At 45.6% G+C, this 23181-nt stretch overlaps 1 protein-coding gene across 4 annotated transcripts in view; it reads left to right on the top strand.

Annotated features, from left to right (window-relative positions):
- The window catches only part of HTR4 (5-hydroxytryptamine receptor 4), a 142016-nt gene that overhangs the window by 28233 nt on the left and 90602 nt on the right, over positions 1-23181 (top strand). For all 4 annotated transcript variants that reach the window (XM_056348808.1, XM_056348809.1, XM_056348807.1 and 1 more), the window contains one exon: positions 16263-16344. In XM_056348808.1, coding sequence (XP_056204783.1) covers positions 16319-16344 — 26 coding nt within the window. In that variant the 5' untranslated portion in view covers positions 16263-16318. The remainder of the gene's footprint in view (positions 1-16262; positions 16345-23181) is intronic.

Here is a 23181-nt window from a genome sequence, read left to right as displayed (position 1 = left end):
TTTCAAACTGTTTTTTAGAAGTTTCTTTTTGAAAATTTCAAAATGAAATGGAGTGTGGCAGTCATCCCTGCTTGGGCGATGAGGAGGTGGGAGATTGGGCATTGAGAAGCGGTGGCCAAGTGGAGACAGGGTTTTAAGGACTCCTGGCAGTGGTAGCTTTGGACTGTCTCTCCACAGGAGACAGTCTGGAAAGGCTTCAGTCCTTCAATCTGAGCAGGTCACCAGGGAAAGTGGCTGGAAGGCATGCAGGCCTGGACCTGCCAGCTGGATTTGATCAACAGTCTTCCCAAAATGCATATGTGGGATGCAGCATCTGGTGTTTGATGATACTGGTGCATTGCCTTGAAAACATCATGTTCAGAACCCCCTAACCTGCTCCCAGACCTCCAGGGCACGTGGGACCCTCGGCACCTCCCTCGCAGCCATGTCAGTCCATGCTTCCAGCTCCGAGGACCTCAGCCTGAGCTGGTGGTTTGTTGGCCAAGGTGGTGGCTGTCACCTTTGCTCAGCACTCTTGTCCATCATGACTACTCACGTGTGAGGCAAGGCTCCCCACCCGCTGGGTCCGACTGGAGCAGCTGGTGTCACTGGGGACTGTTTACACCTTCCAGTCGAGGCTGAATGGGAAATCCGTTCAGTAAACACTACCAGGGGAGAGTGGATATTATTTATTTAGTGTGATAATGTAACAGCAGTGGGTTAGTCAAACAGTAATTAGCAACAGGTCATGCTATAATTAGAGAGTCTGTTGCAGTTGGCTACCCCTTACTGAATGCCACTAGTAAGTCATCAAGTGTCTGGGGTAAGGGATTAGTTTGGGAAGCGAGTGCTTTCAGGCACAGTTAGGACTGTTTAGGAACATGCAGTTCTTTTTATTTCCCTCCTTTTATCCTGGCAATTAATGTAACAGAAGGCTCTGAAGTGGCACTTGCTTTTCTCTTAGTTGTGAGAAATCCTGAACAAAAGCTCCAAACAGTTCTCTTGAGTGATTAAATCTCATTTGAATGAGCTTGAAGTCTCAGGGGGTACAAAGGAGTAATTCTTTTCTCTGCTCTTACAGAAGGGGGGAAATGAAAGTTCTGCTTCTCAAGCACAGGTTTATATTTTACATATTTTTTTTTTTCCTTCTTGCTGTTCTAAGAATCAAATTTCCACAATTCTATTGTCTGAACATCAGAAGTTTCTCTTGCTTAGACAGGCAGTGAGATTCTGGCATCTCATATGTGAAAGGAAAAAAAATACCTCAATCAGTTATCTGCATTCTGGTTTTTTGCTGAATCTTTTTTCCACTGAATGATTTGCTGTGTTTAAAGAATGAAAGACTGAAAGACTGAAATCAGTGACTAGAGATGGAAGGTAACTACTAGGTAAATGCCATGCACATCAGTCTGGATACATTACTCAATCTTCACACCTTTGGATGCTCCTGCAATGCCTTTACATTGCAATTTCATCTTTACAGTCATAGCTTTCCCCTCCATTAGCCTGACTGTCTGGAGAGACACCCATTTCTTCTCTCTGTTCAGCAGATTCACTCACAGATTTTGCTTTGCCATTATCTGCAGAGATTTGCCTCCCAACAGGAGTGTGTTTTGTTGTGCTGCGCTGTTTGACTGCAGCAGTCGTAATCAGTGCAAGTCAAAGATATGCATCTTCTTGCTTGTCTGAATTTGCTTGGTTTCACCTTTCAGCCCCCAGAATGTCTTCTGCCACCAGGATTGTCCTGTTACTAGTGACCTGTTTCTTGAGTATGTCCTTGCAGGACATACTCAAGTCCTTCTTCAGCCTCTGCTGGGATAAATTAGATTCCTCTCCAGAAGCATCCTATGGTCAAAACATCTCTTCATGTTCTTTTATAAGGTTCATGGCTTTTCCCCTATGTGTTTCTGGCTATCCAACATGTCAACATCAGCATGGAGAAAGGTAGCATAGCAGCCTCATACCTGCTTTCTCATTTCAAGATTCTTCTGAGAACAATGTTAGCCACAACAAATGGCAGTAGGGACTTGCACTGAGCTGACGATGAGCAGGGACCTCATTTCCTTTTCACAGTCATCTGTTTCCAAGGCCAAATTGTCCCTGTCCTGTAAATACTGCCTTTATTTTGGCTTCCAAACATCTTGCCTTGCCTTGGCTATACTCAGTTACATATTGTTTTCTTGTAAGATGTATACAAGCAATTCACATTGCTCTGTATAGTGTCTGCCTGTTAAATTTATCAGAATCACAGACTGACAGACTGGTTGGGGTTGGAAGGGACCTCTGGAGATCATCCAGTCCAACCCTCTGCTCAAGCAGGGTCACCTAGGGCAGGCTGCACAGGGTCTCGTCCAGGTGGGTTTTGAATGTCCCCAGAGAAGACGACCCCACAGCCTCCCTGGGCAGCCTGTTCCTGTGCTCCACCACCCTCAAGGTAAAGAAGTTCTTCCTCATATTCAGGTGAAACATGTTGTGTTTCAGTTTGTGCCCATTGCCCCTGGTCCTGTCACTGGGCACCACTGAAAAGAGCCTGGCCCCGTCCTCCTGGCACTCGCCCTTGAGATATTTGTAGCCCTTGGTAAGATCCCCTCTCAGTCTGCTCTTCTCCAGGCTACGCAGGCCCAGCTCTCCCAGCCTTTCCCCACAAGGGAAATCCCACTGATCTTGGTCACCAGCAAACTCTTAAGTGATGATTTCAAGGGATTTTTCCTTGTCATGGGTAAAAAACTGAGTAGCAGAAAACTTATAACAGATTCCCAGGAGACCATGCTAAAACCAGAATTGCTGGGCAGCATTTCCATTTTCGCATGTATGTTGAGACCTCTCGCTATACTGGGTTTAATTCTGCTCAGGGGTCCTGTGTGGAGTCGATACTGTCGTTGCTTCCTTATCAAGACCACATGTAATGCCAAAATCAAATGCTTTTCTCAGAGAATACAGCAACTTATTACAGCAGTATTGTTGCTGATTATCACTGAAAATACCGAGATGGCAAATTTATTCCCCTCTGGTCCACAGTGATTTGCCAAATTCTGTCTAGAGCTTAACGATGGTGATGGTGGGGTTGTGTGTTTACGGGTAAGAACCAGGCGGAGGGCCAGCAAGGCAGGTGAGGCAGTGGCAGTCTGATACAGACCGCCCAGCCAGGGTGAAGAGGTGGGCGAAATATTCTAGAAGCAGCTGGGAGAAGTCTCACAGTTGCCAGCCCTTGTTCTTGCAGGAGACTTCAACTTGCCAGATGTCTCTGGAACTACAGCACAGCAGAGAGGGAACAGTCCGGGGGTTCCCGGAGCATGTGGAAGAGAACTGCCTGACACGGCTGGCGGGGGAGCCAGCCAGGGACGGCACCTGCTGGAGCTGCTGTTTGTGAGCGGAGAAGGGCTGGGGGGTGATGTGATGGCTGGAGGCCACCTCGGGCGCAGCGATCACAAAATGATGGAGTTTTCCATTCTCGGAGAAGGAGGGAGGTCAGCAGAACTGCCCCCTTGGACTTGTGGAGGGCAGACTGGGCTGTTGAGGAGCCTGGCTGACAGGGTCCCTGGGCAGGCAGCCCTGAAGGGCCAAGGGCTCCGGCAAGGCTGGACAGTCTTCAAGCAGGAGGTCTTCAAGGCGCAGGAGCAGGCTGTCCCCGTGTGCCGACAGATGAGCCGGTGGGGAAGACCAGCCTGGCTGAGCAGAGAGCTTGGGCTGGAACTCAGGGAGAAAAGGAGTTGATGTCCTTTGGAAGAGGGGGCAGGGAACTCCGGACTTGGCAGTGCTGGGTTAACAGTTGGACTCGATGATCTTAAAAGTCTTTTCCAACCTAAATGATTCTATGATTCTTAATTCTATTCTCCATCTTTAATTCTTGATGAATTGCATTCTTTATGATCCATTTTATTATCATGCTGGATAGAGATTGCTAGAGCAATCCTGGATTGATAGGCTTATAATTACCTAGATTATCCACCTTATTCTTTCAAAATACTGGTACATTTTTTTTGTTAACTGTGATTGTCCAAGTTTACTAGAAATCAAGATCAACCATGTGTGAGGTTCCTTATAGCTCTCTTGAAGGTCTTTCTAAAGAAAAATATATCATTATCTGGACTTGCTAATTTTGAAGTCTAACATTAGTAATTGCTGTTTAACATTTTGTTTAATATGTGCAGGGATGGAAAAGTTCATCAACACATATTATGGCTCCTAAAAATATGACAGAAGTATTTACTGGTGGTGTCTGCTTTTCCTGAATCATGGTCAACAACTCCACTGTTTTCCAGCTGATCAACCTAATTTTTTATATTTCTTTTCATTGCAAAATGCTCAATTCAACCTCTTCTGCAGCTTACAGATTTGTCTACAACTGTTACTGCTTTCTGACCATTCTCCAGGTTTTTACTTTATATCCACAGCTACCAGATTCCCTTTTCTTCTCGTTACAGTGTTTTGTGTATTTTTTTGTCAGCTGTGACATCTGACCCGTGCCTCCCTACGGGGCTGTTGGCACAGAGGCTTCTCTGTGCTGCAGGTCTGTGACCTAGTGGTTATCGCTCTTTTCTGTTTACACCCTTCCTTCTGTTTTAACTCACTGTTTTCAGGGGTGTTAAAAACATTACTGTCTAAACTTTTTAATGCACATCTGTCTTTTCATATATTCCTGCTTTGTTTTTTTTTCCTGTTGGTTTCTCAGAAACATAGAGAACTGCTGTGATCACCATTTCTTAATCCGCTAAACATTTCCTCTTGGTGCAGCACCATGACATCCCACATAGAAGCCTTGGCCAAATGTACTCACGCTCATCCTGTCTTCTACATGATGCATCAAGATGAGGGAATAACCCACAGAGCTCTGTGGAGCTGATGCCTGGTCCAGGGTATGAAGCAGAAGATGCTGCTTCAGCACATCTCATCCTCAGTGGGATGCACATCCAAGAGTCCTTCCAGTATCACCAGAAATGAGGGGTGAAGCCTTCTACATTGAAGTCCTGCCAGATTTTAAGTCCCTTCCTTCCTTTGGAGAGCTGCTGATTCCCTGCAGAGCTAAAGCAAGCAGGGGTGTTAGGAAGCCTGCACTTCACTAGCAATGCAAAGCAGGATGCCATTATCGTGCCTCCCTCACGAGGGAAGCAATGGCAAAGGGTACATCACAGATGACCTGACAGAAACCAGCCTGAGGACATTTTTCAAGGATTAATAGCCTGAGATGTGCAGAACTTGAAAAATGCACTTGTTCAAAGTATGTGCGCTGGTAGAAATAACTGTTCTCTGAAACTACTGAAAATGAGCCACATGACATCTCATAGCTGCCAGGTGTCTGATATCAGACACAATTAGTGTCTGGACAGCTTGTTTTACCTGAAGAGTCTGGCTGATGAGAACTCACAGCCCACCTAAAGCATGTCCTGTCACTCTTACTTTGGAAATAACCTTTTGAAAGCAGTTTATCCTCCGAGCTCATTTATCCTTTTCTCTCTTCCCATCAGGAGTGCCATCAGGCTTTCAGCTTTAGCCCACCAAAAAACAATCTCCAGAACCAACTCTTACATTCTCACATCCTCAAGTTTATTTTGGTTTCTTCACTTCTAATAACCTGAGAAGGATTCAGTAATTTAATTTAAAATAAGTTGAAAACATCAGCAGCATCTTGGAAGGTACTGAGCTCAGCATAGCTAGGCAGGGAAAGACCCAACTTCTGCTCAATCCCTACCAGCACAGCTCTTGGCCCTGACTTACAAATATCTGCTCTGTGGTGGGATCACCTGTGGCTCCCACCTGGGATGATGAGTGGTAAAAGCCTGCAGCTGGTGCACAGGCTCTTGTTTGAGTCCCCTTGGCCCAGACTGCTGCTAGCAGTGCACGGGGGGTAGCACAACTGCCAGCCCAGCCTGGTTAGATACCGACCCCATGGTGACTGTTTTAACTTCTTTCTCTCAAGAAAATTTGCATACTCCAGTTGTTCCTCTCTGACCACCGCCAGAGAAGGTTGCGGTTTTATTGCTGCAGTATGTAAGTACCTACAGTCATCTCAAAGTAATTCTGTTACTGCTATCAAGTATTTGGAGCAAGCTCTTCTGTAGGTAGCATCAGAGCTGGTGTGCTGAGGAGGTATTATAGCATGTTCCCTCTTGCGTCATCTCTGTCTTTTAGAAAAGGAATTAATTAATTAACCTTTTGACTTTCCCTGATGGTATCAGCTTCTTAAACAGAAAAGATGGTGGCTGTGCACTTTATATGTTTTGTACAGATTTGGAGAATCACGTGGCCTCTTGGGGACTGTGATTATTTTAGCGTGCTGCTCAACTAATTTTTTGAAGGGAGCCGGAGGCAGATCAGGTTTAAGATGAACATACTCAGCCAGTTTTCTCTCCAGAAGCTGTCATCTTTTAATGGAGTGTGAAGAAATGGCAGCAGAGGTATGAGTCAGCTGGGTTGGTTACGTATATCTGTGGCTCAGAGCTCTGGGGATTTTGTCTCTGCTTGATTTTCTAAGATGTCCCATGAGGCCATGGCATTTCCACCCCAGCGCAGGGGCAGCAGAAACCTCCTGGCTCTGCTCTGTCAGTGGTAATCAAGAAAGTTGATGAGAAAGTGTGAATGTGGTGCAATGAGTTAAACTGTGTGGGATCAGTGCTGTTGCCCAGAGAGATATGTTGGCAACAGCTTCATGCTTGTGTTGGTTTATTTTTCTTAACCCCCCATGTTTACAGAGTTCTGGGGATTTTATTTGGGCCTTTTTTAGCAAGGGCAGTGCTCAGGTCAGAGCAGGTCTCTTGGCACCCTTGGGCAGGAGTGGGTAAGGTCTGTGCCTGTAGGCTTTCACACCATGGGTTATAAATTTCCATATAAATAAAGACTCTGTGAGATTACTGCTGCAAAGGTGTTCAGACAGATGCACCCCAAAGCTTCCCGTCAATAGTCGGTTCGGTCAGACAGAAGTAACAGGAAAGCTTTAATGCTCGAGATTTAAAGCTTCACCTAAACCCTTTGCCCAGCTGAAATTACAGGGGACATAATTCAGCACAACCCTATGGATTTCTTAATCATAGTTACACAGAAGTAATAACAATGAACAAAGATACCTTGGCCAGGAAATACTCTTGTTTCTGCTGAAGTCCAGGGGTTGCAGAACCATAAACACAGTGACTGGCATGTCTCAGCGCTGGGCTTCAAAGCAGGAGGCTGTTTCCTGCTTGTGTTTCGTAAGCTACAAAAGCACCTTATGGCAGCAATAAAAACAAATCAGGAGGATTTTATTCCAACACAATAAAGTTATAGTAATGTGTGACCTCCAGGTGGGGAGTGCAACGTGTCCACCACACGTGGACCCACGTAGGAAATCAGGCAGGCGTGGAAGGTAGTGCAAAAGACCAGTGACACTTTGGGTCCCTTTTATTGTGCTGTGAATGAATCACGGTGCCCACGGTGTGGTGGCAGCCTCAGAGGGCTCATCTGCAGAGCACGATGAGGAATCTTTCCTGGCTTGCTCATCTGCTTTGACTCATGGTCCCCCTCTGTGGCCTGGGTGACGCAGTGCTACCCTAGTGGTTTTGCAGGCAGGATGGGAATCCAAATGAGGAACAAAACCAGGTGGGAAAGGCTTGCCTGCACAGCTGGCAGAGCAAGGACCAGTACCGCTCTCCCCGTGATGTCTCTGCTCTCACTGCTCTTTTCCTCAGCTGTCTCAAGGTGCCAACTGCCGGCACATGGTCATTAGCAGAGCTCAGAACAGCGCAGCACTGTGTCTTTGTGACAAGATGAATGCCCATAGTAACGTGTGTTTTCCACGGGTCATTTTCTGTTTGCTTTGGAGCAGGGTGGCTTTTTAAACCAGAGCCTGGAGCCTTGGGCTGCTGTAAACCAAAGAATTGCTGTGGAGTGACACGGTCACTGCCCGTCGCTGCTGCGGTGTTCTTGCTGGAGTATGAGCTAACCCCTGCCACGAGACCACCAGCACTTATCTCTAAAGTTCTTTTGCAGTAGGAGGGCACCATACTGGCTAGTAGTTTATTAAAGAATTGGTAAAAGCAAGGATCTTGTGTAAAGTGTAGACCTGCTCTTGACTGCAGCGAGCAGCAGGTCGCGGTGTGTGTGGCCATCTGTAGAGGCAGAGCAAGTTAGTGATGGAGCTGGGTGTCCTGTAGCTTGTCCAGGAGCTGTGAGTTACCTTCAGGACCATCACACCATGTCAGAACTGAAGGATTTCTATATTTACTAGCATTTATAGTGTACATTTCTCTGCTGTGTGAACAGAGTTAAGTTTTTTTGAGTGCAGGCACAGAAAACACAGCTGGTGCCTTTCTGGGGCAGTGGTTTCCATACCCTGGTGTATGCTGGCAGGAGAACAAGAGTAGCTGGAAGGTGTGTTTTCTAGAGAGGGAAAATTTACAGTGAATTATTTGGAAGTTTTATGATACGTGGGTAAGAAGGAAACATGGTAGCCCTGTACAAATCCCCATCAAACACACCTATGGTTTCTAGTCCCTTGTGGTGATGAGGAGCACTAACATTGTGGCTTGTCCTTATAAACACAAACCCATTTGTGAGTGTCATGGGTTTCACGCCCATCTTGTGTTTCTGCCCGCACTTCTGATGCACTCGTTGAACTCAACCACCATTCTTGCCTTCATTTGTTGATTGATATCTTTTACTGTATCTTGGTCTTTTTAAGAGGCCCACAGACTCAAGCTGGATGTTTCCCTTGGCTTCCTATGCTGAGGGTTTGATACTGCATTCAAAGACTTGGGAGTGTTTTGGTTACCAACTGATAATAATTGCTGAAGGTGAGAGGAGCAAGTTGTGAAGTGTCATAGTACTACTGTCATAGTAAATAACCCCGCAGGTTTTATAGCTGCTTTCTGTCCTCAGAACTCTTACACAAATGTAGCGTGGTGTAAACAAGGATTTTGTACAAGTGTTTCTGCACTGGGAAAAAAAAAAAAGTCACCCTTGAACAGCCCATGGAAACTTGACTGCTGTAAATATTTGGTCCTAGAGAACAAGTAGGCAGAATTGCTTCCACATGCCCTTTCCAAAGGGAACAGCCCTTACATTGTGCTGTCTGTTAGTATTTTTTGGTACTCGAACGTGGGATTTAAACTTTCGTTTTTGGAAGTGCAGAATGCCTTGGTGTAAGATTGACAAGGCACAGAGGTTACAGCTGAGAGGCCATGAGGGCCAGATTGATGTGAAGAGAAGCCTGCCTGTCTGCAAACAGGAGAGCACAAGGTGCTGGCTTCCTCCATGACCTGTGGCCCACCTGCGACTCCTGCATCCCCCGGGAACACGAGCCCATTAAACCCAGTGCTTGTGGTTTGGGTTGTCAAGCCAGAGGCTCTCTGAATTTAAAGAACTGTTTTGAAAAATAACCCTTCAGTGAAAAGACATTTCTTGTGTCTTTTTCTATTTAAAGCAGGACTCCAGTTTCTTCTTCAGGTGATGTGTCATGTCTATCTTTTTATTTTTCTACGTTTAAGTGTTGTGTTTTAACCTGCTGGAATGACATTTGATTAAAATCAGTTCAGCAATCTGTCTCTGCTGACAACTGAGGGACTTCTTATCAGCTTTGTCCTTCGTGGGGAGAAAAGAGACAGCAGTGACAGAGAAGGCAAGAAGTGCTGTGGGAGGAGGCAGTGCCTTCATCACCCTAATGGGCGGTGGAAACGGAGCTATTTCATCTGGGAAAAAACAAGTCTGATCACTGGTATTTCCTACTGCTCAAGTGTTGTCATGGGCAGGATATTCTCTTGCGACACTTGGAGGGTTTTGGACTGCTCTGCAGTGATGAGCAAGAAATTGTCTGTGGGTTGAGGTGGCTGTCACTTCACAGCATTGGTTTAATGCAGCCTGGGAAGATCTTGTCCAGTTAGCCTCTGCTAAAAACTTCTCTTTCTCTGATAATGATGAAGGTGGAGCTATGATAAAAGTCACAACCCGAAATGTGAAATGCGGTGGGAATTGAGCAACAGCTTTTTTTTATTCAATCACAGCTTTAATTTGGCAGATGTTCACTCCAGAAACTGAGGAGCCTCTTGAAATATCAGATTCAGATAGCAGTAGTAGTAGTAGTCTTTATTTATGCTAGAGTGATTCCTCTGGCCTCAATCAGGAATCGCAAATACTGGATGAAAGCTAAATGACTCCCTGTACTTGCAAGAACTTATACTCTGAGTTGTAGAGGACAGCAATTTCTATGGCAAGGCTAAATAGGCTTTCCAAACATCTGAGACATCTTTTTTTATCAGTCCACTGCTCCGTGTTACCCAAAAACAACAGGCGTCTGCAGGATGTCTACGCTGAAGTTGGAGGTTGCATCAGCTCATCATCGCTGGACACCATACCCTGCTCTAAAAAGACAAAGGTGGCCAAGGATGGGGGAAAAGGGCATTTTTTTACCTTATGTTTGTAAAGAGAAGAGTGAAGTTGGAGAACTGCAGTGATAAGTTCAGTTCTTCACAGGGAGCATGAGATGCTCAGGAACTGAATTTAGGGTTACCCCTGTCTCCTCTCTGGTGCAGTAGAGCAGAAGGAACATATTCATCTGTATGTAAATACATATTCATCTGTATGTAAAATGGGATGGGCTTTTGAGACTGCTCAGTCCACCCTAGAAGCGGCTTCGTTTAAGATGTCAGAAATGATGAAGCAGCACAGTCCAGCACTGCAGGAAATGGGGGTGTAAGTTTTTCGGAATGACTCAATTCCTCTGTTGTCATCAGCTCAGCAGTGACAGAAAGTGGAACTAGATGGGCCTTGAGTGGGATGGAAGTGAATTGGTTGAAGAATGTGTCAGTGTCTCAGCTAATCAGTGCCTTGCAAGGAAAATGTCTTGGAAGACTGGCGTGGCTATTGCTGTCATCTGGTCAAACATTTTCATCTCTACTGGGCAGACCCAAGGCCATAGAGCAGATGAGCTGATGGTCACTTAAGAGACAGAATTAGTTGTTGGCCACCAGCTAACTTCTTATGGTCTCTGAGAAATGAATTCTTTGTTAATACCTTACAGCCACTGAGTGAAGTTTCCCCGAGACTCCCTACAGCTTTGTTGGGAAGATACATCAGTTTATCCATCTTCTCATTGCATTTTCCCTTTCCTATCCCCCACCACTTTGGAGGTGAGGAGGAGAAGGGGCAGAGGTAGAGGAGCATCTGCTAAGGTGACTCGGTGGTGTGTCAGGTGAAGGAGTGAGGCACAAGCATGCAGCTGATCCCATCTTGACAGATGGATGTCTTCTGACTTCCCCAAATGCCATCAGTGCGGCCTTGCTGAGGCTTATTACTGGATCACCCTTCCCAAGCCGGAGCCAGTCTCCTGTGCAGTGATGACTAAGGTTAGTCATACACACGTGGTATGTCTGTCTTGCTCTTGGTGGCAATGATTACTGGAGAATAAAATGAGTTCTTGTCTCACAAGGAAAGTCTATGGTGCTGTCATGTCAAGCCTGCTGGAGATGCTGGGCGGGTATTTTTTTTGCATTTAAAAATGTTGTGCTTTGCTGAAGTGAAAATACTAACAAGAGTACTGACTTCAGTTAAATTTCACTGGGCAAACAGTTCTTTGCAAAGGCCTTTATTTTTTTTGTTCAGTTTGGGTTTCTGTTAGAGAGTTCCACGTTTGATTTGTTGTTGTTGTAATGTAGAAAGCTTCGGTTACTGTAGAGGTCTCCATGATAGCATGATGGTACAGATACTGTGTAACTTCAGTGCATATTAAAATCACAAAATTCTGCAGGAAAATCAAGCAAACAAGGTGAGCCCAAACTGGAATTTTGATGTACACAATCACTGAAAATTTTTTCTTCCATTTTGCAGGAGTTATCAAAATTAATTTTGTTTTGACACCTGAAAGAGTGAAGCAATTTCTCTTCACTGCCTGAATTTAGCCCTTCGTGGTAATCGAAGTCCTTAGGTAGATCACTGTGGTGAGCTTTTCATTGCAGCCCCTGGTACCAAATCTGAAGAGGACACACACAAGAAGGCTCATTTGGGTGCGCACCTGGAGTGCGGAGGCTCAGCCTGACTCTCCAGTCTGGCCAGCGGAGCGGACCTGTCTCTGGGCAGGAGCCCGTGCTAGGAGCCAGGAACCAGATTCATAGGAGAAACCAGAGCCGGAGCCCCAGTCAGGTTCTGCAGCAGGTTGTGAGCAGGGCTGCTCTCGGCAGACCCATGATGGAAAAGCTCTGGAGCCCAGGAGAGGAAGACCATGGGTTTTCAGGACCGTTGCCCTCGGCCCATGCTGTAGAGCAGGGACTGCCCGTGAGCTGTCGGAAGCTGGATGTTCATGCTCAGGGACTATGACTTGGCCACAGGGATGTGCGTGGCTCCACATGCCTTAATCCCCGTCACACGCAACGGCAGAGCCTCTCTCCTGTGCTGAAGGGAATATTGTGTGTGATGGAGGGTGTAAAGGTTGAGTTAGGAGGTCAGTGTTGCCTTTCTGAGGCAGAGAACAGCTTCCTAATTGAGTATGACTAATCACTTCAATAATAAAAAATAGCACCGGGTCCTCTGTGTGAGCCAGACACATTTACAGAATAATTTGTCGAGATTTTTTTTGTTGCATGGTATTGACATCACTTTCTTTAGGTCTGCAACAACTACAAGTAACCACTGCGGTGTCATGGGGGGAGCAAAAGGGAAGGAAGATCCAATTTTAAAATCCAGTATGGAGAAGCTGAGGAAAGCTGAATAAAGTCATTTGCTTAGTGTCCTTTCGTTGTATGTTCATTATATGCTTCATCATAAGTACTAGCAGCCCTTCAAACACCGCGGGTCTCCTGTGCAGTGGTGGGAGGTTTCCCATCCTGGGGGGCTGTGGGGTGTGAGGCTTTAAAGGCATTGCCCGTTCAGACCCAAATGGTGCCTGTTTGTGGGGAAAGAAATAACACTTGTGGGGAAAAAAAAAATGTTCTTAGGGCTGCAGAGCTTAGGAATATACAAAGAATGATAAAAGTAAACGGTATACGAGGTGCAATATAAGAAACGTGGTCACAGTGTATGGGGTGGCTGCCAGAAACACTAACGGCACAGTGAGATGTAGCTGGGTATTTGTGTACAAAATTCCTAGATTTATCAAAATCCTTAAAACCTTCATTTTTTTGCTATTTTGTGCCGAAAATGTCATTTCTACTGCATATATAAACACAAGTGAAGAAAATACAAATGGAAACAAAAATATTTTCTTGGGTTTTTAAGTGTCACACTTGCTGTGACTGAAGGACCAGCAGTGCTGGTGGCTGCGTAGAAAAGTACACGCTGATGAATAGGTAGGACAACAATCCTGATTGTACCGAAATTGTGAATTTTGCTTGTTTTAAAAAGTTTCACAAGGTACCTCTTAAACCCTGATACTGAAGGGAGTGTGGGGGACGGTGACGGTGCAGATAAGTGATTTTTATTCTGTTTTTTCTTATTCCTACCCTCGGCTCTTGCTGGGTCCCCCTGCTTTTCCTTGTAATTCAAGAACTGCAAAACAGTTCCATAACTTCCCACTGCAGCAGTAAGTGAGGAAGCCGCTCTCCTTCGACGCAGCCAAGGAACAATTTCCCCTGAGTCGGTGTCAACAACATTTGAGCAGATTTTCCTTGTGACGTACCTGTGCTATCTCAGTGTTAAGATCAGTTTAATATCTATATCTTATGTCCAGGGACTGCTTCTGCCGTGCTCTGCGCCCTCTTGGTGGAGATCAGTCAATCTCATTGTGCCTCCCCAGTAAACCGAGACAACTGGCTTTCAAAGGATGCTGTTAGGCAGAATTCACCGGTGCTCACAAATCGTTCTGGCAGCCAGAGGGGATGGGTCAAGACCTCATGGGTTTTGTTGCAGTTTATAGAATGGTCTCTTAGGTTCTTATTTATCCTTTTTGAAATGACAGGACAGGGAAGAATGGATTCCTGTCCTCATGGAAACAAAGCGCCATATCGGACCTATTCTGATGGATTTGCGTCTGAATTAACTGAAAAAAAATTAACCTATATGCTGAACAAATGAATGATTTGAAGCAGTTACTTAAACCTCTTTGCAGATGAAATAATTAGGTTTCTTGTTGTCCATTTGAGCTCAAAGACTATTGATTGTATTTTTACATCCCCAAGACCATATTCCAGGATCTTCTTCCTGCATCTTTGACAGGCAGCCATCCCAGCAGCTTGCGAGGAGGCATTTTGTGCTATGGAAGATCTCCAGAGCAGGAGTGTAGGAGAGCTTTTTTTTCCCCCCCAAATTAAAGCTGGAGGTCAGGTCTTAGGGCCACAGAGGTGGCTTGATCAGAAACTCTAGACCTCTCACCCTTGTATTTGCAAAATACGGCAGTAGTCTTTAAGTCACCAGATTCCAGAGTGCCCTTTGAAACCACTTGAAGGCTTAAGCTGTAAATAGTGGCCAAATTCTGAAGGTTTCCACCTTCAGATAAAAATGCCCTTTTGACTCGAGTATTTTTTTTTGCTTGCAAAACACGTATAGTCTATACGTACTGAAGTACTAGTTCTGGTAAACAGTGAACCAGGCCTGGGTAGTGGGTGTTCGTTTGCAGTGCAAACCTGGCATCGTGTCTAGGAAGTCTGAGTCAGTACTATTACAATCTTAGCTTTGAAGCCAAGCAACCACAATGGCATTATTTACATTTGAGTTGTTATTAATAGCGCTGTGGTGGTGGCGTTATCCTTGGCTCTCTAGAGGCACAACACAAGGGGCAATCAACAGTCTGAAGTGCTCTGAAACGTATCCTATTTTTTCCACTGGATTAACAGCAGCAAATACACAAATTCTTTATTAAGATGGTACATTCATTTCTTTGGAGTCATGATGGAATCTTGATAGAATGAAAAATCACATTAATATTTATATCACTTAGTGTTATTGGGAGTAAGTATATTTATTTTAACTTGGGCTGCAAATCATTTAGTTCTCTGTAACTGCAGTACTGCTATTAAGTATTCATAAGGCTGTACAATACATTGTCACAGGAAACCTGTTTTAATTTAGTGGTAAGTCAATGTTTTAATTTTGTGTGAAAACAGAAACTAATTTACCAAGCACTCTTACTTACGTTTTCCCAGCCAAGTTTTGCAAGCCTTCTTGAGCTGACTGTATTTAAAAAAACTACTTTTTGTAGCTTTGAAAGTTTGAACATTACCATGAAGATTCTAAGCTACATGTGTGCATGCTGTCACGTGTGATTTTGAATGGAAGCGTAGGTGGGAAGGGGTCACATATCACAGTGCTCAGCTCCTTGGTGTCACCAGAATTGCAACATGTTTTTTCATAAGCTTCATCAAAAGTTGATCTTGGAGATCAGGTCATGAGAATGGTGCCTATATTAGTAATTGATGTTGCTTGCATTTATTTCTAGAAATAAGACTGTTTCAGGTGTGAGAGTCCTTGACAATATATACACATGGATCCCTCTGGGGTCATTGGGAGATATAACTTGCAGAAGGACAGGATGGATTGACCAGGGGTATTTTTGCATGTGCCCCTTCCCATATCAGCACCCAGAGCTCACTGGGTACACCCTAGTATGCTGTGTGCACTGGTATAATGCTTTGTGTTTGTGTCTTTTAAATTTATTTTTCTATTAACTCATTTGTGGTAATTAGAGGGAAGGAGCTGCTGCTGTTAGAGGCAGCACTAGAGAGAGTGGCGTTTTTCAGCAAGTGACACGAGATGTCTACAGAGGACTGTGACAGATACAGTCTTAGATGTGATCTGTATCCTATGCATGGCGTCATGTGACTTTTGCCTATGCAGCTTCTCCTCACCCCTATGGAAACTGAGCATTTGTCCAGAAGAGCCTCTTCGCTGTGCCAGTGTAGCAGCCCTTACTGCCTTGCTGCAGCTGGAACTATCCTCTGGGAATCTAAATCCCAGAAGTTCCCAGGAGAAGACATGATCATGGAGTAGATTAAAGGCTGATCCTAGCTCATAAAAGGGGGATTTTTTTTTTGTTGTTTTCAGTGGAGCCAGTGTGCCACTGGGACATTGAAGTGCTCTGTTAGCCCTAAGTTACGGGTGGCGTATGCACAGCCACAAAGGGCTGTCTGTCACTTCAGCTTGATTTTGTGCTTCCAGGCATGCACCTTGGTGTGAGATAGATATATGTTAGGGTAGAAAACAGAAAATTGAGTTATGACAGCTCTATGCAATGGTATGACTTCACTTTGACATGTCTACATAACTTCTGCTTTCAAGAGAAGCCAGGCTAGAGGGACAGAAAGGCAGCATATGGGCACCTTCACTGGGGTAAATGTGCATCTGTAAGAGATCCTGCAACTTATATCTGTCCTTTCTAACTCTCTCCGCTGCAGGACGAGGTCTCTTCTATGGACATTGAACTCCCAGCTACCTATGCCTATTGCCTGTGATGGAAGAACTTGACGTTAATGTGAGGTAGGATAAACTACGTGGCTCCTCCTATATCACGTCTCATCTAGCTGGTGAACTTCATGGGAGCAGCAACCATGAAATGTGTTTGCAAAGCTGCAGGGTGGTATTTTCTGTTTGCCTGTAAATTAAGGTCTCTGCTCGTGAGGTGATGTCTAGTTTGGAGCTTCTGTGAAGGTGTAGTGTCTCCCTGTTCTTTGTGTAAACGTCAGATGTGGCATAGCCAAGTCAAAGACTTCTTGCAGTAGGATGGATAGAGCCCCATCAAGGACGAGGAATGGGCCTGTCAGTGCCTGCTGGAAGTCTGATTCCAGGTTTTTTTTCTTTTTGGTGCAATGGCCTAAAAACTTACCACCTCATCTCTGCTGCCTTATACTGGGCAAGCAAAAAAATGATATCTCTGAAATAATTTCACCCCCCTGGGCACGCTACTGGTATCAGTGAGAGACAAACTTCAATGTGGAACATTTTGATCCTGGAAGCGTGTTGCCAACAGGAATTGTTCAAAAAGGCTAGAAATCCTGTTTGCAGCTGTCCCTGGGACACAGGCCTGGCATCAGCGCTGCCATTCTCCCTCAGGTGTGATCTGCAGGGTCTTTCTGTAGGACTAGCATTTGTCCCTTTTGTTTCTTGGCCTTTTGACTGGCCAGGCTGCTGGTGATGCTGAACTGGGTGGGGGGAGCTGAACTTAGACCCGCCAAACCCACTTCACACAAGGACATCAAGTTTCTGACCAAACCCATGTTGCTGGCCCAGGCACAGGAGGAGACAGTATTCAGTTGCCGTGACAGGTGTATGTTTCCACAAAGAGTTTTCTTAAAATCCACTCAAGGCCTAGTTTTTTGATGTTTCATGTTTTTATTTCGGGGAGTAATTCTTCACCCTTCCCCCTGCCTGGATGCTCAAGTGGCACATACATGGGGAAATGTCTCGGAGAAAATTGCGCTGACAGAGAGAGATCAAATGCATGTACTCTGGTCTTCCAGGAAACCTTTCCCTAAGGAGCTGCTGAACAGGGATCAGGAGGAAACAGTACAGAAAAGAGGGGAGCAGGGTCTTACACCTCGGAGAGGATCTGTCATGCCACCCTATTGTCACAGCTTCCCAGCTCTTGGGCTTTCTGGTTGGGATGTGCTCTGTGCAAGCCACAACCCGTTCTCTGCACGTTGCGTGCACAGAGAGAGAGAATACATTTTCAAAGACAATTTCTGTTCTTAATGAGCCTCCTCAAAGTGCTGTACTATCAGAGAGAACATCTCTGGTCTTCATTCACCTACTCAAGTGTCACGAAAGACACCAGCAATTCCAGGTTGCTGCTTTAATGCACACTTAGCAGGTCGGATTTATAACCCAGTAATCAATACTGAGAGGTAATGTGTTTTGCTTAATGAAATTTGTCTTGCCTTTTTAATACCAGAAGTGTAGTTAAATGCGTAGGCTACTGCTGTTTCTCTGTAAAGGGAATTAAGGTGCTGACACCAGGCAATTTTCCCTCCAATCTTTTCCTTCCTCTAAAGACACTAGTTAAAAAAGTCTTCTGTTTCTCAGTATGGTGAAAAAAATCCCCCAGTATACATTTCATCATTCACGGAAGGAGAATCTGTCAGTTCACAAACACCGAGGGGCACAAAGAAACTGTCTCAGCAAGTGCCTGAACCACAAGTGCCTGGACACAGGGAGGCTGTATACCAGGAGGGAAGCGTTGACATATCTTTACCTTACCCATATATTTTTGTCAGTTGTGCTATTTGCCACTGATGGAGACAGACACCAAGTAGGTCTGACCAAGCATTGATGTTTTGAAGCGATCTATTGGGAGTTTTGTAATTTTCTATTTGTAGGAACTGACAGAACATTATGTCTGTCTTCCTATTTTTGAATGTTGCTATAATTCTAATCAGCCCTAATCCTGGTCCAAAAAAACCCCTTAGCCAAAACCTCACCCTTCCCCCAAGCCCCCCCAAACCAAACCCAAATAAAACTGACACCGATCAGAATTAGACTTTCTCTTCCTACATGTGATACTTTCCTGTATGCGTAGTAGCCTGAGTGTAGTGAGAAGTGCTTGGGAGGGGGAGGGTTGGGTGCTCGGGGGGTGCCGGGGCATGGGCAGAGCAGGGGGATCTCCTTTGATCAGCTTGTTGTGGAAAATGCCCATTGCATGGGCCTGGGGAAAGGTTTTTTGGAGAGTGCCTCAAGAGGCTGCTTCTTCTGGAGACTGGTTGGTGCAGGCAGCTGCTGCGGTCTGACCCTGGCAGGGCAGTGGGAGGATCTTTTGGGGGGAAATTCTCATCTGGTGAATTACTTCATCCAGCTTCCCATTTAGATGTTAAAAGAGGCAACACAAGCTCTTCCTGGGGATCTGATGAATGAAAATCCATGTGAATTTGAAAGCTCTCCTGAAGCAATATTGATTCACTGCTCCCCAGCTGTTTTGATCAAACACTGCGGTCAGACCTCACTTCGTTAGAGCAGGAATGATTTTATTCCTTTGTTCCTAGGGTCTCTTTCAGAGCTGGACTGAGGCAGTTCTTCATTTAGTGTGACGGGTTACATAAACAGACTTTGTGGTAGGCACTTGATTTTATTTTGGCTCCACACTTTTCCAAACCATGGGTTTTTGGTTTTGAGAGTTTTGCTTGTCAGCTACCAGCAAGCAGCTGATGTTTCTCCTTTGTCTGCCCCGATTTCAGCCTTTTTGCTGAGTTGTGAAATACCAAATGTTTTCTGTTTGAGCCAGAGGCTTCCACGTGTTGTTTTCCAGAGCTGCATATGGAAAACCTGAGAGGTGGGGGCACCTGGGTCCCCTCTGCCCATCCCGGCAGGGCTCAGGGATGCTCCAGAGGGGAGCAAAGCTTGGGGAAATGGGAGATCCTTTGACAACACGAGGGCAGGAGCAGCATGGGAGGAGAGAGAGACATGTTGACTTTGTTTAGAGCTGAGCCCTGTGGAAGCAGCGTGTCACTCACTGGTTCAGAGCAACAAGTGCCACAGGTGTCCTACTCCAGCCAGCTGGGCTGGCTGTGGGCGCAGGGATCCTGCCCTCAACAGATTTTCATGAGGTGCCCCAGAGGGTGCCAAGTGATGGCATACATCATCTGTAGACAGGTGTTTGTGTTACATCTCTGTAGCTACCTGAAGCGCTGCAGGCAGAGTCAACTGTACAAATGTACAAAAATTTGGCCATGAATGTTACAAAGGCTGCACTGTGAGGTTAGAGAGACATTCCTGGAAATTTTAGACAGTCCACTTTGGGACTTGCATTTATCATGGCCAAGGCGGGTGGCAGACCTGATTTGCTCTAATTCTAGAGTAGAAAAATAAATGACCTCACAAGTATTTCCAATTTATATTTTACAGAATTTTTTAATTTTGTGTGACTTGGTGATTGTTATTGGACACATTTATTATAGGCAGCAAGTTAATGAGATGCTGTCAAGTGGTTTGGAACTAAAACTCGAACCCTTGGATCGGTTAGAATATGGGGGGAAAAAGATGTTCCCTTTATTCTCTTCATTTCCAGCAACTTTATAAAAAATGTTAGTTGGGCACACTACAAACAGGAGTACAGCAGTCCTGACTGACCTGCTCTAGCACAGCGGTGGGCCATATGCTGTTTGCTGCTGCTGCCCTCTGGCCAAGGGGCAGGAGCTCCTGCAAATCCCTCCGGTGCTGCCCTGGCTGGCACAGACCTCGTCCTCCCCCGAAGGTTGTGGCACACCACCGAGTCCTCTGTTCGGAGCCAGAGCTGTTGCAAGAGTTTTAGCAAGCAGGCTGCTGCCCTGCCTGCTCCTGTCAAGGTGTTTGCCCATGGTTATTGTAAATGTCTACAAACCTTCAAAACACGTTTGCGCTTCTCTTTTTTTCAGTTTTTCTGGGGTTTGGTGCGTTAGTCAATTTTACTTTCATACAAACGCAGTGATTTTGACAGCCTCAGAGAAAGTGGAAGAAGGCTGAATCTCTTTGAGGATTATACAAAAGGAAAATAGGCACAGAGATGGTTTTGCTGCAGTTTGTTTTACTGCGCCTACCCTTACATTTCAGTGCAGAACAGCAGTAAGGTGGATGCCCTGGTCACCCCCACACGTGGTGTATCAGTTCAGACCACGTAGCGCTTAGCAAGGGGACTGAGGAGCTACATTTCTCTTGGAAGGCATTTAACCAGAAGCTCTGCACCACGCACTCTGCAGCCACAATGAGGACTACAGGTTTTGAAGCATGGGCTCAAACCATGCAGCTCGCACGTTCAGGTGTGGTGGGGACATTCAGGAAGCGAGACCAGGCTAAATCTAATCCAAAATACCCCACCATGCCCTGCATAGAGTGGAGACGTAGGGGCCGCAGCACCAGCTGCTTTTGATATGCTCCCATTGTGCCAAATTACCAGTGAAACCAGACATAGTCTGTGTGTACAGAAGTCACCTGGGAGTCCGTGGTTTTGTGTGTACAAACCAGGCAGTGGGCTTTACAGAGTGTGGGTAGGTACATAATAACTCTGCCCATGACAACCGTGAGAGGAGCTTCTGTGTACCAGGAACAGCACCTGCGGACCTTGCTGAGCCATCCGGAGAGGGCTCTGCTTCTCTTGGGCACTTGCCAGAGTAGTTTGCAAATGTGCCACACACAGTGAGTGGGCAATGGCCTTATTAAAGACTATTAAAGCCTTCTAGACCTTTGGTAAGACTTTCATCTCACTGCAGTGCATTCCCGCTACCCAGGAATGAAGTAAAGCTCACTGTTGGTGTGCCAGTCCCTCCTTATCTCACGGCAGCTAAATGTGACTCCTTCACATTGCTGGGAGCTCAGGTGACTCGAATGTATGTCAGTTCTGAATGGTGTGGTTGCCCGTTCTGGTGTGTTTTCCCTTCTTTGAGCTCCAGCACTCATTGTTGATTCATTCATCCCATTGCCAGGGGTGCAGCCAGGACTGGGAGAGCAGAGCTGTGGTTCTGCTGGCTGGAGCTCTTACGTTCTTGAGCAACAAGGGCAACCCTTTGCTATTTGAACGGGCTGCTCCTGAGTGTGGTCAGAGCTGTTTTGTGTATGTCACACTGTGTAAAGGTTTCTTGCTTCCTCAGGTGTTGGGGAGAGGCTGTTTACGCTTTTGAGAAATAAGTTTTTGAAAAAAAAAACCAGGAGAACGTTGAGTGCAAGTAAATAGCTCTTATGTAAGCCTTTTGGTTGTAGCTGTTGGTGAAGGCAGACTCCCTTTGCTAAATCAACTATGGAGAAACCATGTATTATTTGAGTTTGTCACAACAGTAACTTCTTTTAATTTCTAAGCCGAGCCCCCAAAGTAGCTGAATTTTAGGTTGATGTTAATTGCTTCCAAACTTGGCTTTATCAACTTTACTTTCCTTAGTTTGTGGCTGAAGGTATTTTTGTGGCTTGAAGTACTCTGAAAAATGCAGAGCCCTCCAGCAGTCATGTGGGGTTCATTAATCTTGTCTTGACTTTGAGAAATGAGAAGCAAGGTGAGGGAACAAGGAATCAAACTGGTTGAATTAGCTGTGTGTCTTTGCCAGCAAAGAAAATATTCCATTATTTAACCCAGCTGCTGTTTTCGAAGTCCTCACACAAAGGCATAGTGAACACTGTTTCTGACAACAGACCTTGATGATATGCCCTTTTGAGTCAGGTTGTATGTTTGAGTGAGTCCCAAACCCAGAGCCTTGCTGTGTTGGCTCAAGAGGCTCCTCTTTCCGTGGACCGCCAGAAGCGATGCTGTTGATAGCTGGCTCTAGGATGGGTTTGTTACCTAAAGCTGCTACGCTGGCAGGATGGCTGACTGCAGAAAGAGGCAGAGAAGGTCTTTGGTCTCTTCCCCTCATCCACCCCTGGGAGGAAGCAGGAGCCATAGTCAGTAGCCGGAGAGAGAGTGACCCAAAGAGCTCCATCCCTGAAGCCCGGGAGTAACTAAGGGATGTCCTAAGAGAGGAGTCGGCGTGTGCCCTTGCTCCCTGTGCTCCCCTAGCTTAGGATGCTGGCAGCCAGCAGTGAGGACCGAGGGGACCGGGAGCTGAGCTGTGAGGCAGGACAGCCAGAAAACCAGGCTGGAAGCAGAGATGGCTCTTAGGGCAAGGGCAAAGCTGGGTCCTGAGTGACTGGAACTAAGGAAGTGTCTGATTTAATGACCCAAAGTGTAGAAAACAGAAGGGGTTTAGTAAAGAGCTTGTGTGCTCCGAGTGCCCTGCGAGTGGGGATTTGTGGAAAGCAAACAGCTTAAGATTCTTCCAGGAAGTTGCAATATAAGTGTTTATTCTTATATATACACAAGCTCTTTTCAAAACCTCTCCAGCTTCTGTGCTTTGAGTCATTATTAAATCATTGTTTATCTCAATGACTTTGATCATATTTCTGTTTAGGTGAGAAATACCAGGCTAAAATGTCATTTAACAGGCCAGAATCAGCCTAGAGCATTCTTCTTTTCCTAGTCCCTTTTCTAAAGGAAGATCAACTCTAATAGTCCTGTAATACTTGCAGCATCCATCCAGAAAGGTATCTGTGGAGACAGACATACTGATTGAGAAGGTTTTCTACAGAGCCCAGTCTTCTTTGCCTGCATCCCCCAGGTAGGAACAGTGCCGTGATCAGAGGAACATGTAGATGAGAGCTGGGTGTCTTTATCCCTTGGTATACAACTGATATAATGTCCCATTCCACTTGCTGAGCTGATGTGGATGAGCGTGCTTACTCCTGAGGATAATGGCAGGCAGAACACACAGTGCCAGAAAAGAGCAAAGTAAAACTGTACGGATCCTTTATGAGGAAAAATGTAACAGTATTGATTTATGTCAGCAGTAGAGACGGCCATATATAAGCTGTGCTGTTGAACAAAATAAA

This window comes from Falco biarmicus, chromosome 8 (assembly GCF_023638135.1).
Source record: "Falco biarmicus isolate bFalBia1 chromosome 8, bFalBia1.pri, whole genome shotgun sequence".
NCBI classification, from domain to species: Eukaryota; Metazoa; Chordata; class Aves; order Falconiformes; family Falconidae; genus Falco; species Falco biarmicus.
Note: the sequence above shows the minus strand (reverse complement) of the source record. Positions and strands in the feature narration are given on the sequence as shown.